This window comes from Panthera uncia (genome assembly GCF_023721935.1).
Source record: "Panthera uncia isolate 11264 chromosome C1 unlocalized genomic scaffold, Puncia_PCG_1.0 HiC_scaffold_4, whole genome shotgun sequence".
In the NCBI taxonomy this organism is placed as follows: domain Eukaryota; kingdom Metazoa; phylum Chordata; class Mammalia; order Carnivora; family Felidae; genus Panthera; species Panthera uncia.
Genome location: NW_026057585.1, coordinates 89,337,070 through 89,349,167, shown reverse-complemented (window position 1 = coordinate 89,349,167; position 12,098 = coordinate 89,337,070). Strand labels below are relative to the sequence as shown.

Below are 12,098 nucleotides of genomic sequence, written 5' to 3'. Positions count from 1 at the left end.
TTCTCCAAAGACAGATGGCCACTAAACACAAGAAAAAATGCTCAATATCATTAGCCATCAAAACCATAATAAGGTATCACTTCACACCCACTAGGATGGCCTATAATAAAAAAAGATAATGACAAGTGTTGCAACCCTCATACTTTGCTGGTAGGAATGTAAAATGGCGCAAACTTTGGAAAAAGTTTGGCACTTTCTCAGAATGTTAAACGTGGAGTTACCTTATAAAACCTAGCAACTGTACCAAAGTATATACCCAAGAGAAATGAAAACATATATCCACGTTAAACATTCATAGCATAACTATACGTAATAGTCAAAAAGGTGAACAACCCAAATGTCCACCAACTAATGAATAAATAAATGTGACAGAACAGTATTCAGCAATTGAAAAAAAGTATTGAAACATACTACAATGCAGATGAACCTTGAAAACATTATGCAAAGTGAGAGAAACCAGTCACAAGAGACTACATATTATACTGTATCATTTATACGAAATATGCAGGATGGGCAAATCTAGAGAGGCAGAAAACAGATTAGTATTTGCTTCAGGCAGAATTAGGGAGGTGGAAATGGGAAGTCCAATGGGTTTCTTTTGGGAGTGATGAGAATGTTCTAAAATTGATTTTGGCGATAGCTGCACAACTCTGTGAACATAAAATTACTGAATGGTAGACTCTAAACGGGTGGCTTGTGTGGTATGCAAACTGTGTTTCAATAAAGCCATAAAAAAAAAAAAGTAACGGTTTCTTTCCCACAAATGAAGCCTAACCTTCTCTTATTTTTTTTTTAAACATTTATTTATTTTTGAGACAGAGAGAGACAGAGCATGAACGGGGGAGGGTCAGAGACCGAGGGAGACACAGAATCCGAAGCAGGCTCCAGGCTCTGAGCTGTCCGCACAGAGCCCGACGCGGGGCTTGAACCCACAGACGGCGAGATCGTGACGTGAGCCGAAGTCGGAGGCTCAACCGACTGAGCCACCCAGGCGCCCCTAACCTTCTCTTATGATTCAAAGCCCTCTAACACGTGGATCCATTATTTCAAGCATTCTACCACAAGAGCCCTCCACTCCAAGCACACTAATAAGGATTCTCACAACCCAGCATACAGCATGCTTATTTCAAGCCCAAACCTTTGTTCAAGCTGATTGCTCACTCACCACAATCCACTCCCCTCTGCCCATCCAAACCCTGACCATAGTCTTAAACTTTTGTTTCCAATATTTTTTAAATTCACCTTTCAGTTCAAATTCTTTCTCTTATATGCTATTTTCTGGAGTCTAGAAAAAGCCAGGAGTCTTCCCACCCTTTCTTACATCCCTCTCTATTCTACCTTTCCATTCTCACTGTAAAATACTGTATTCTGGGGGCATCTGCATGACTCAGTGTGTTAAATCTCCAATTTTGGCTCAGGTCATGATCTCGCGGTTTGTGAGTTTGAGCCCCATGTCAGGCTCTGCACTGTCAGCTCCCCGGGAGCCTGCTTCAGATTCTGTGTCTCCCTCTCTCTCTGCCCCTCCCCTGCTTGCACTCTGTCTCTCTCTCTCTAAGGTGAATAAATGTTTTTTAAAAATGCTGTATTCTGGCTCAAAATTGGCTGTATTTACTTTACCGCCACCCTGTTCCCCTACCCCCCCGTCCTGTCATTCCAAAATTGTTCAAGTTCTCTAACCCCACATGAATCCCTTATTGTTTTTTCCTCCTTTCCTCCTTCCTTCCAATCACTCTATGTAACATCAACATTTCCTGAAAAACAATTAAAGGAGCTATCATGATAGCATGTATACATTCCAAAACTATCTGGAATAAATACCACCTTGGCCACCAGTCTTTTTTTTTTTTTTTCTTGTTTTAGTTTAATATGCTTGAATACATGAAGATGAATTCAAAAGGATGGTTAAAAAATGTACATATTTGTAGGAGCAAAAAAAACCTGTAAAGTTACATCAAATTTAATGTTATAAATAATGCAAAACATTTTGGCCACAGTAACTCAAAAACATTTGACTTACTGATAAAGGTTTCAGCTCTTATCTTTCTAATGTACAGTCCTACCTTCTGAGTACAAATCAAAGGTAAAAGAGTATCCTCAAGAAAACCTTGCCAAAGAACAAAAAATAATTCATTCCAAATTAAGAAAACCAACCAAAAAGCCTTTTCTGCTGGTGGAGAATTAAATAACAAAATAAGATACAAAACTATATATATACATATATACATACGTGCACATATACATATGCACACACGTATGTATACATACGTATATATATACACACATATATGTGTCATTTTTTAACAGTAAAATTGTCAAGTATTGAAAAAAAAAAAGCCTTTATATGTAATTTGACCTCAAGTTATGTTACAAAAAAAAAGGGCAGAATTTAAGCCCCTTAAAGTCCATAGAAAAAAGTATAGAAGGGGAGCCTGGGTGGCTCAGTGGGTTAAGAGTCTGACTCTTGATTTTGGCTTAAGTCCTGATCTCGAAGTTTGTGAGATCGAGCCCAGGGTTGGCACGCAGCCTGTTTGGGGCTCTTCCTCTCTCCCTCTCCCCCTCCCCTGCTTGCTTGCCTGCACAGTCTGTCTCTGTCTCTGTCTCTCTCAAAATTAAATAAAAACTTTTAAAAATTTTTTTAAAAAAAGGAGAAGAAAGTACAGAAAAAAATATACCAAAATGTTAACAGTGGTTGTCTCTATATACTAAGATTATGAGTGACTTTCTACTTATCCATATTTTTTAATTTCCTGATTTGATTATGTTACTCGTAGAATCATAAAACAAAATTTGTAATAGTAACATTTAACTATAAATGTTTTTCCTCTTTGGCCTTCTACCAACCCTAATCACATGTATCTATTCTTCAAAGGCAACTCAACCAAATTAGATGACTTTGTAAACTGGGTCCATGTTATTCCATCTCAAATAAAATTATGGAACTATTATCAATTACGTATCAGCACAAAACAATTTTAGGGCAGTCTTGTGGTTCCATCTATATTAGCCCTAAAACTTATCCTAAAACAGATCCCCAGACTAACTTAACCAACATTTCAACAAACATTTACAGATTTCCTATCTGCCACAGACTGCTCCAAGTGCTGGCAGTTCAACAGCAAACCAAACTGACAAAAATCTCTGCCTTTAGGGACCTCACATTCTACTGATAAAATTTAGAATCTCATGAGAGGGAACACACATGGGCTTGAAAAAGTACAAAACTGCTACTAGTTAATAAAGGTCATAAAAACTGACAAATTTCAAATGTACTTAAAACAGTTTAAACTATCTCAAATTTCAGCTGAGGCTACAAGATTCAAAAACTCCCTCTGGTTGGCAGCAAGCCAAAGAACTAGGAGCCATTTGAGAATTCAGAAGTAGCTTGGGATCTTGCAATACTTCATCGATGTAAATCTCAGCTGCAATGTATACACTGCTTGAAGTCAGGCACCTGGCTATTAATCAGGAAACAGTCTCCTATTATATTAGCTCGGAGTATTATTCCTAAAATAAAAATAGATCGTGTCTCATCACAAGAGTTTACTCCAAAATTTACTTTCCCTTACACCTCATAATGAATTACCTGTTATCATCAACGAGAGCCAGCCAGCATCCGGCCATGGCCACCTTATTTTATGGTCTCAAGTCATCATACAATCTTTGCTGTCACAAGAGGCGAAGATAAGGAAGTCACAGAGGCATTTCAGTCTGTCTAATTCTAACTTTATTTTTGTTTAATATAGTCCTTTTTTTTAAAGTTCATGTATTTATTTTGAGAGAGAGAGAGAGAGTGAGAGGTCGCACAGGAGGGGCAGAGAAAGGGAGAGAGAGAGAATTCCAAGCAAGCTTCACACTTCAGCACAGATCCCAATGCAGGGCTCAAACTCACAAACCGTGATGAGCCAAAATCAAGGGTCCGACACTTAACCAACTGAGCCACCCAGGCGCCCCTAAATCTAACTTTAATAAGCCCCAAACCAGAGACTTCTAATATAAGCAAGGTGCCCTCCGCATGATCCATGCTAGCATGCTTCTAATGTCAATATGTCACCACAGAAACATGTTACTGACCATCAGACAAAGAATCCATTAGTAGGTCTCTACAAATCCTTCCTACCTACTTGGAAGAACAAAACAAACCTCACACCATAATCTTCAGACTTATAAACCACTGTAATTCAAGAGAGTCACTTAATAAACTATTCTAATTCCTCCATTTTAGAGAAAGGGAAACTGATGCCTAGAGCAGTTATGTGACTATTCCAGGATAATACCTCTATAAAAATTGAAAACTCAAACTCACATCCAGATTTTTTTTTAACTCCAAATCAGGTACACTTCTCAACACATCAAGCTAAATTTACTTATATTTCAAAGCTAGCTGGTACTGTTTCCAGGTCAAAATCTAGTTTCAAAAGGACAGGGAGGTATTATGGGAGGAGTGGGAAGGAGACTAGGAAAGGACCAACCACAGAGATCAGATCTGAAATGTATCTTCTCATACTCTAATTCTTCAGATTATGGTGCAGAAGATACTTTGAATCTGTGGCAACTGTGTTTTGGTTACCATGTTCTGGGCTGCCTCCTCCAGCTTCTCTGCTCCTGCTAAAAACATGAAACGTGACTGAAATCCATTTACTAAAGTTCTATGCAGCAGCAACAGCAATGGAATTGGCAAAAGTCAGCTGGCAGGAGAAAGCTCTGACACCTCAGGTAATTCTTACTCAATTCTTCTAATGTAGCTTAGATGTCAGTTTCTTCTAAGCTCTAATTCCTCCTTTCCATAAGACTAAGTAAGCTCTTACAGCAGAGTTATGAAGGTACTTGCCTCATGGTATTGTCATTCACTTGTCGGGACCAACTTCTTTGAAGGCAAAAGCTTTTCAAACCTAGATCTAGCATAGCACTGAGTCTGGCACACAGTAGGTGCTCAAAAAAAGAACAAATGCATTTTAAAACCTGCCACTTACATTAAATCCCCAATATAAATGGCTAAAATGTGGCAACCCTATTATGATTTAAAGCATGGTTTTCAGGGCGCCTGGGTAGTTCAGTCAGTTAAGCATCCAACTCTTGTTCTCTGCCCCGCCCCTGCTTACATCCAAGCAAGCTCTCTCTCAAACTAAATAAACATTAAAAGAACAAAAATAACAAAACATGGTTTTCAAATATTTTTTAGCAACAGAACTTTTTGTAAAAATCTTATCAAAAACCCCAATGTGGAAAACCAACATATCATCAGTCTTTAAGTGGTTTCATCTCCGTCTGACAGAAAATACCACACTTTAAGACTTGTAAGCCTAGGAGCGGCGGAGGCAAGAGCCAGTGTGACTCCGGCGTCTAAGTCACATTCTTCCTTCTGCATCATCTTGCATCAATCTCCCCCTCTTCTTCCTGGAAGAGGATCTGCCCTTTAAGACCACACATCCATCTTTGTTGGTGGTGGGGCTTAGGAATAGAGAGACTGCTGGCCGCTTCCTGAGTTAAGAGTTCTAGTTGCTAGTTACAATGGTATTTTGCTGGAGGCCTTGCTAACTTCTGAACAAGCAGAAACAGGCATGGAGTCAAATGAGGCAGGCCTATTCTTATGCTGCAAGGCCCAGTGAGGTACAGATAACCTACTTGTCTAGCAGTACGTGGCTATGAACTAATTAAAACAAGATACAGTATCATGGCAGTCTAGATTACTCCACAGAGCCTCTTTACTGTATACAGACCTTCCCCTAGCTACTTCCCACTCTCACATGCAGACGTGGTAAGAAGGAACGTGGCACAGTAGAAAGGACGCTTGTGAGCTTTGGAGCTAGTCATACCACGGTCTGAACTGCGGGCCACCAATTACTAGATGGACAACCTTGGGAACATTATTTAACTTCTCTGCTCTTCAGTTTCCTCATCTATAAAACTGAGACACTACCTACCTCGTAAGGATTCTTGTGAGAATTAAGTAAAACCATGCATGTATGGTACCTAGAGGAGTAGGCACTCAATAAATGAATACTATTATTATTACTCAGATCTAACTTTGGTAAAGAAGCAAAAAAGAGAAAAAAACAAATGTTACTGGCTTCAACCTACAAAACTGAAAATCAACACAGAAAACAAAACGAAAAGCCAATGGGCATACTTGTTTTTAAAATATGTCATTTTGGGGTTGCCAGAGGCCTTTACCAAATCCAGTTCCTTCAAAGAACCCACTGCCCTGATTTTTTTTAACCAAATTGGCTGTCCCAAAACAGTAACTAGACTCCCCAGAAGTGTCAGCAGCTCTGGGAGAAATGACACCCTGAAGTCTTTCCGTATAAATAGAACACTGTGTATTCCTAACAGACTCAAAATTGTTCTAAGTCAGAACTATTTGGGCACCTAAATCCAAACTCATTTACCTTTAATTATCTGAAGGGTAAGCAATTTCCATCTAAAGGGACTAGGTTTTAAGGGGAGGTCCAAGAAGCCCCTGAAAATGTAAGCAACAGTCTCTGTGGAAAGGTCTATAAGCTTTCATCAAAAATGTCAAAGTTGTTTGTTACCCAGAAAAGGTTAAGAATCACTTTTAAGATGCTCAACAGAGCTTCTGGGAAGCTCATACGAGGAAGGTGGGTTGAGCATATCTCAAGGCAAGTATCTTTAAGTGCCAATTTCATAAACTATTCATATCAGATTGTGTCATAAAAACTCTAAGCATCTTCCTGCCTCACCAGTAGCACTTTTCACAGCAGGGCTTATCCTTTCATCCCTGCCACCCTTCATCATGTCCCATTCCTTCCCAAGCCCCAATCCCTGCCTCTTTGCAGTCAAAGGCCTGTACCTGCAGTGGTTTTCTGGGCCTGCCATGTAAGAACAAAGTCTACTTGAGCAGGTCCCGGTTTATATTCAAATTCATTACTGCCAACATTTCCCTTCATTTCTGATTTGTCACTTGAACACTAAGTACAAACGAAGGACACTTTGTCAGGTGAATCTCCTTTCAGTATTTTTACAAATTAAAAATACTACATGAACTTATTAATTCAATTCGAACACAACTGCACCCATATGTTTTGAGGAACTGGAGAGCTAACCAAGCCATAGAAAGAGCAACTCCAGCTTTCACCCCAGTATCAAAGTTTCCGTGCGTGTCAATTTATCACATAATGGCCACTCTCCTCAAACAGATACAAATTCCCACACTCCCTCAGGGTAGAAAAGCGGCACTGCTCTATTTGGATCCATTTTAACCAATTCCCCACTACCATGGATAACATTTCATCGTTTTGTTCTAATGAAATGTAACCTATACCTCACTTACTATACGAGCTTTTAGATTTTACTAACCGAAACCTTGCAGCACATAAAGCAAAAAGATAACAGAACTGTGAAATACATCAAGAATTTTAATTTCTTCTGACATGAGGCAAAGCAAAAACGCAAAGCCACATAAAATCAACTACCCCATTATTACTACAAACAGGCGTTAAGAATCCTCTCCATTGGAAATTACACCTTAAATTTATGCCCTTTAACAATTGTTGCAGTATTAGTAACTACTTTCATGTTGCAACCAACTCAGAGCTTTTATAAGTCCTTTCTTTGTGAAATGCCTTGAGAAAAAGCACATTTGAAACATCTGAGTCGCAGCTCCTTGTGTCCAAGTACCACCACCAAATTCACCAAGCACTGGTCCTTTACTTATCACTCTGCACATCAAGAACACTATGGGCTTGGGGCGCCTGGGTGGCTTGGTCGGTTGAGCGTCCGACTTCGGCTCGGGTCATGATCTCACGGTCCGTGAGTTCGAGCCCCGCGTCGGGCTCTGTGCTGACAGCTCAGAGCCTGGAGCCTGTTTCGGATTCTGTGTCTCCCTCTCTCTCTGCCCCTCCCCTGTTCATGCTCTGTCTCTCTCTGTCTCAAAAATAAATAAACGTTAAAAAAAAAAAAAAAAAAAAAGAACACTATGGGCTTCCTTTCAATGCTAAATTGCCAAAATAGCTCCAATTTAGGACTGAAGAGTTTACTTTGGTGGTATGGTACATAAGCTTATAACCCTAACCACGCATGAGCAGTCAAGACCAAAAAAAAAAAAAAAAAAAGACAAATTAGAAAGGAATTCAAACTCACTAAATGAAGATATGTTCAACAGATCCAGCACTGAGCTCCACCTTGAAGCAGGCAAATCAGCCAATCTTTTTTTTCCTAAAGTAAAGCAACTAGGGATACTGATCAAAACTAACCAGATTTTCCATGAGCAACACTAAGGTATCACTTAGCATTCTCAACCGTGAAAAATTCTTAATTGAACAGAATCATGCAGATTAAAAACATTATGAAATCAGTACACACATCACACTGGAACGGAATTTATCTTTACTCTGCACCACACTGCCTGGATTGAATAACAATATTTAGAGAACAGAGAAAACGACACTTGACAGAAACCAAAAGGATGACCTGAAATGACTCCAGAAGGGAGATACCTTTCCCTTCTCAAAGCAATCGATACAGGCAGGAGTCAAACTACGGACTGTGAAATCATCTGTGGACTTCACAGCAGTTATACGCTCTAACGCCCTACCCTCTCTGGAAGTCAAACACAAAATGACACAAATACAAAAACACAACACATCTAACATCCAATGGTTATTTATTGATTTACACGAATACAACGGATGGGGATGGCAGGTGCATGATGAAATGTTATTCTCAGGTAGGTAATACCTTTCTAAATCTCCGTGGAATTCATCAATTCATCGCTTTACCTTCACCGGCTAGTTTCTGACTAAAATACCTCGCCATCAAGTCTTTTCAATCAAAGCTGTCCAAAAATTCTACAATCGAGTAAATAACATGAAATTAGATACATTCAATGCTAGAATTTCCTCCAGGAGCCCTGATCCCCTCTAGACATCAGGCCTAAGAAAAGGAAATTAAAGTCTTTAAAAATATCCATCATAACGCAAGCCTTCCAAGAAGTGAGACTTTTGAGGGTGATGGGTAATGTCAGTTAACTTCCTCTTCCTTTAAAAAGGTCAAAGACAGGGAAGCGTCCGGTGTAACATTTCCTCCTCAGATCGCGTTCCACCACAAACCACATCACAACCCGCCCCCCCATCACTAAACAACATTAGCCAGAGGGGGTGCTTTCTGTACATTTTCAACATAGATTTAAAATCCAACTTACCTCAGAAACGAGCTGAGCTTAGTTTCAAACAGGAAATTTACCAACAAAGTTTAATTATCTACTAATAATAACTAGGGAAGCCCACCAGGCCCCGCCGCAGGGGGAGCAAAAGGGAGATGGTGGAGGAGGAGGAGGAGGAGGAGGAGGAGGAGGAGGACGTCGTGGTGGAGGAGGGAGAAGAGGAGGAGGAGGTGGTCGTCTAGGTCGTGGTGGTGGTGGAGGAGGAGGGGGGGAGCAGGGAGAGGGAGGAGGAGGAGGAGGAGGAGGAGGAGGAGGAGGAGGGGGGGGAGGCGGGGGGGGGGAAGGGTCCCCCAGCTCTAAAAGGGAAGGGCTGCAGAGGCCGGGCCGAGCGGAGCTAGTTTTCACAGTACTGCAGAGGGTCCAGGGCTCCCCCCCCCCCGCAGTGCTGCTGCCGCCGGGGCACCCCAAAAGCTCCGGCCCACCCGGCTGCGGGGACTCGGGCGGCAGCCCCTTCCCTGGCTGGACTGTGGCAGCCGGCAGGAGGGTCCCCGGGGAGCCACGGGCCCCCTGGGCTGTGGCGAGGAGCCGAAGGGCCGGCAGGAAGGTGAAAAGGATACTGTTGGGGCGCCTGGGTCTGGAGGGCCCTGATGTTCGGGTGAGGAGGGGCCGCTACCGCCGCCGCCGCCGCCGCTGCCGCCGCCGCTGCTGCTGCCGCCGGGTGAGGAGGCGGTACCGCTGCTGCCGCCGCCGCCGCCGCTCCGGTGCCGGGTCCGGTTCCTGCTGCAGCCGCTGAGCCTGATTTCAGAGCCGGTTTCTGCGGTAAACTCATGGCAAAGCGAAGCCACCAACCCCCCCAGAGCGGGACCGGGCGCGCCGGGGTGCAGGGGCCGGGGGCAGCGGGGGAGCGGGATGGGGGCAGACCCGGGGAGGCGGCGGGAGCGGGGGGCCGGGGGGAGTCTGGGAGGAGGAGGAGGAGGAGGGGGCCGGGGCCGGTCACACACGCCCGCCGCCGCCGCCGCCGCCGCCGCCGCCGGCAGCAGCAGCCGCCCCGCGGGCCAGCACCACCGGCTGCCGGTCTCCGTGACAACGCGACCCCAGGGGGGGGGCCGGACCCGGCGGGGGCAGGAGGCGGAGAGACCGGACCTTTCACGGCAATATCCTCATGGGCCGGCGGCGGGGGGTCTTTATCCCCCTCCCCGGGGGAAGCGGCGCCCTTCTCGGTAGCGGGGCTCAGGCGATGCCGGCGGATTTTCTTCACTCAACGAGCAGAGCATCCAACATGGCGCTGCGGCCGCCTCCAGCAGTCCGGCAGGACGGCCGCTCGGAAAACTTCGGGCCTTTTCGGAGAGGCTCGGGAGGCCGAGGGTGGGAAGCGCCTTCGGCTCTTTCCGGAGACTGAGAGCGGTCGGGATTCTTCGGAGACGCTCGGGGGCGTCTTCGGCCGCCGTTCGGGAGAGCTCTGGGGCTGACTCGCCTCCTCGGGAAAGATCGGCGAGAGGGGCTTCCCAGGCTCGCCGCCGCGGGGGTGCGGGTTGGAGGCAGAGACCAAAGGCGAGGTCTGGTCCGCCAGAACCCTCCCCTGCCGCCCAGCCTCGAAGAACAATGGCAACGGCCCTGGAGCCTGCGGTCCGCAGAGCCCTGCCCGCAGGGGCGGGAGGCAGCGAGGCGAGAAACCTCGGTTACAGTGGAAGGAACCGCTTAACCAGAGTGAAACCGCTGGAAAGGAACCCGCTGCGTGCATCTATTAGCATAATAAGTAGCACTCGCTGGCCTCTAATGCAGCTCGCGTCCATTGTGTCACTTCGCCCTAGTACACTCTGAGGGGTAAGTGGAATGAGGAGCCTCGCTTCCAGAGCACTTTGAGGCCGGGAGAGGAAAAGTGACTGGCCCAAGGTCACCCATCTGGGAAGGGGCAGAGCCAAGCCTGGATCTGAATTCCACCTTCCTCTGGAAGACCCTTGCCGACTCCCAAGTTGCCTGAGGACCTGATGCAACCCTCATCTAATCAGCAGCCTGGTCCGGGGGTTCTGTGGACGGATTTTTCCAAGGCCTGCCCCATGACTGGAGCGCCCCTCGACCAGCAGCAGCTCTGCAGTGGCCTATGCCACGGTGACACTTGTCCTTCTCTTCCTACAGGGCCGACCAAGACCGCCCAGCCCCACCCCGCACATGCCACCCCAAGGCAGGGGCCTTGTCCTCGGCACAGGTGATTGAGTGGAAAGGAATCTCAGGGATCAACGGAATGATCCCAGCAGTAATGGTTACCAGGCACAGAGCACTTCATATTCATTATCTCATACAGTCCTGTTAAATAGACAGCACCCATTTTACAGGTAAAGAAACCGAAGCTCAGAAAGGCTCAATACTGTCACACAACAGGAGAGCTGAGAAAATTGAGGCTCAAAACGGACAAGAGACTTTCCCAAAGTCACCTGGACAGGTGTAGTTGACAGAGTCCAAACTCGAATTTGGTTATGACTCCTGCTACACTGCTCCTGTTGCCCTCCTTTATTTTTTCCCCCCAATTCACATAAAGCTCTACACATAGTGGGTGTTTAATTCCTGATAGTCCCTGCTAGCTCCAAATGCCTCATCCCCCATCTCAAGACTGGAAGACAGGAGTTACTTCATACACTGGAATCCTAAACCATTTGGATTTGTTATACCCGGTGATTTAGAATTGGATCTTCTGCTCTTCCCCAGGTATGACTGGCTCCAGGAAAAATTCCCATGTTGCTCATTTCACCCAGATTCTCCCTCCGTGTTCTGAGATCTCAGACTTCCTTCCCCAATCAAAACCTGTTCCCAGGAAAGAATTGGGCTTCTTCTTATTTACAGTAGATAACTGATAATTGCTTCGTTGCTATTCTCTAAACTAGTTTCATTTTCTAACTTAATCACAGCTATAAGCATCAGGTGATTGCTGTGTGCCTGATCTGTGCTAAGCACTTTGTGAGCATTATCTCTCTTAAAACCGGAA

The 12,098-nt window shown here is 44.8% G+C and overlaps 2 protein-coding genes across 16 annotated transcripts in view; one reads left to right on the top strand and one right to left on the bottom strand.

Annotated features, from left to right (window-relative positions):
- EIF4G3 (eukaryotic translation initiation factor 4 gamma 3) overlaps positions 1-10,346 on the bottom strand; it is a 316,517-nt gene extending 306,171 nt beyond the window's left edge. For 14 of the 15 annotated variants that reach the window (XM_049617884.1, XM_049617888.1, XM_049617889.1 and 11 more), the window contains exon 1: positions 9,736-10,048. In XM_049617884.1, coding sequence (XP_049473841.1) covers positions 9,736-9,947 — 212 coding nt within the window. In that variant the 5' untranslated portion in view covers positions 9,948-10,048. Of the gene's footprint in view, positions 1-9,735; positions 10,049-10,261 lie in introns of those variants that run through there. The other variant, XM_049617900.1, reaches the window with a different exon arrangement.
- LOC125913009 (uncharacterized) lies at positions 10,003-11,665 on the top strand. Its single transcript, XM_049617906.1, has 2 exons — positions 10,003-10,942; positions 11,255-11,665. The coding sequence occupies exon 1, from the start codon at positions 10,028-10,030 to the stop codon at positions 10,340-10,342; it is 315 nt and encodes a 104-aa protein (XP_049473863.1). The 5' UTR covers positions 10,003-10,027; the 3' UTR covers positions 10,343-10,942; positions 11,255-11,665.
- Positions 11,666-12,098: the final 433 nt, after the last annotated feature.

Excerpts from the sequence above, each read along its gene's own strand:
- LOC125913009 (XM_049617906.1), top strand. The coding sequence starts at position 10,028 with ATGGGGGCAGACCCGGGGAGGCGGCGGGAGCGGGGGGCCGGGGGGAGT.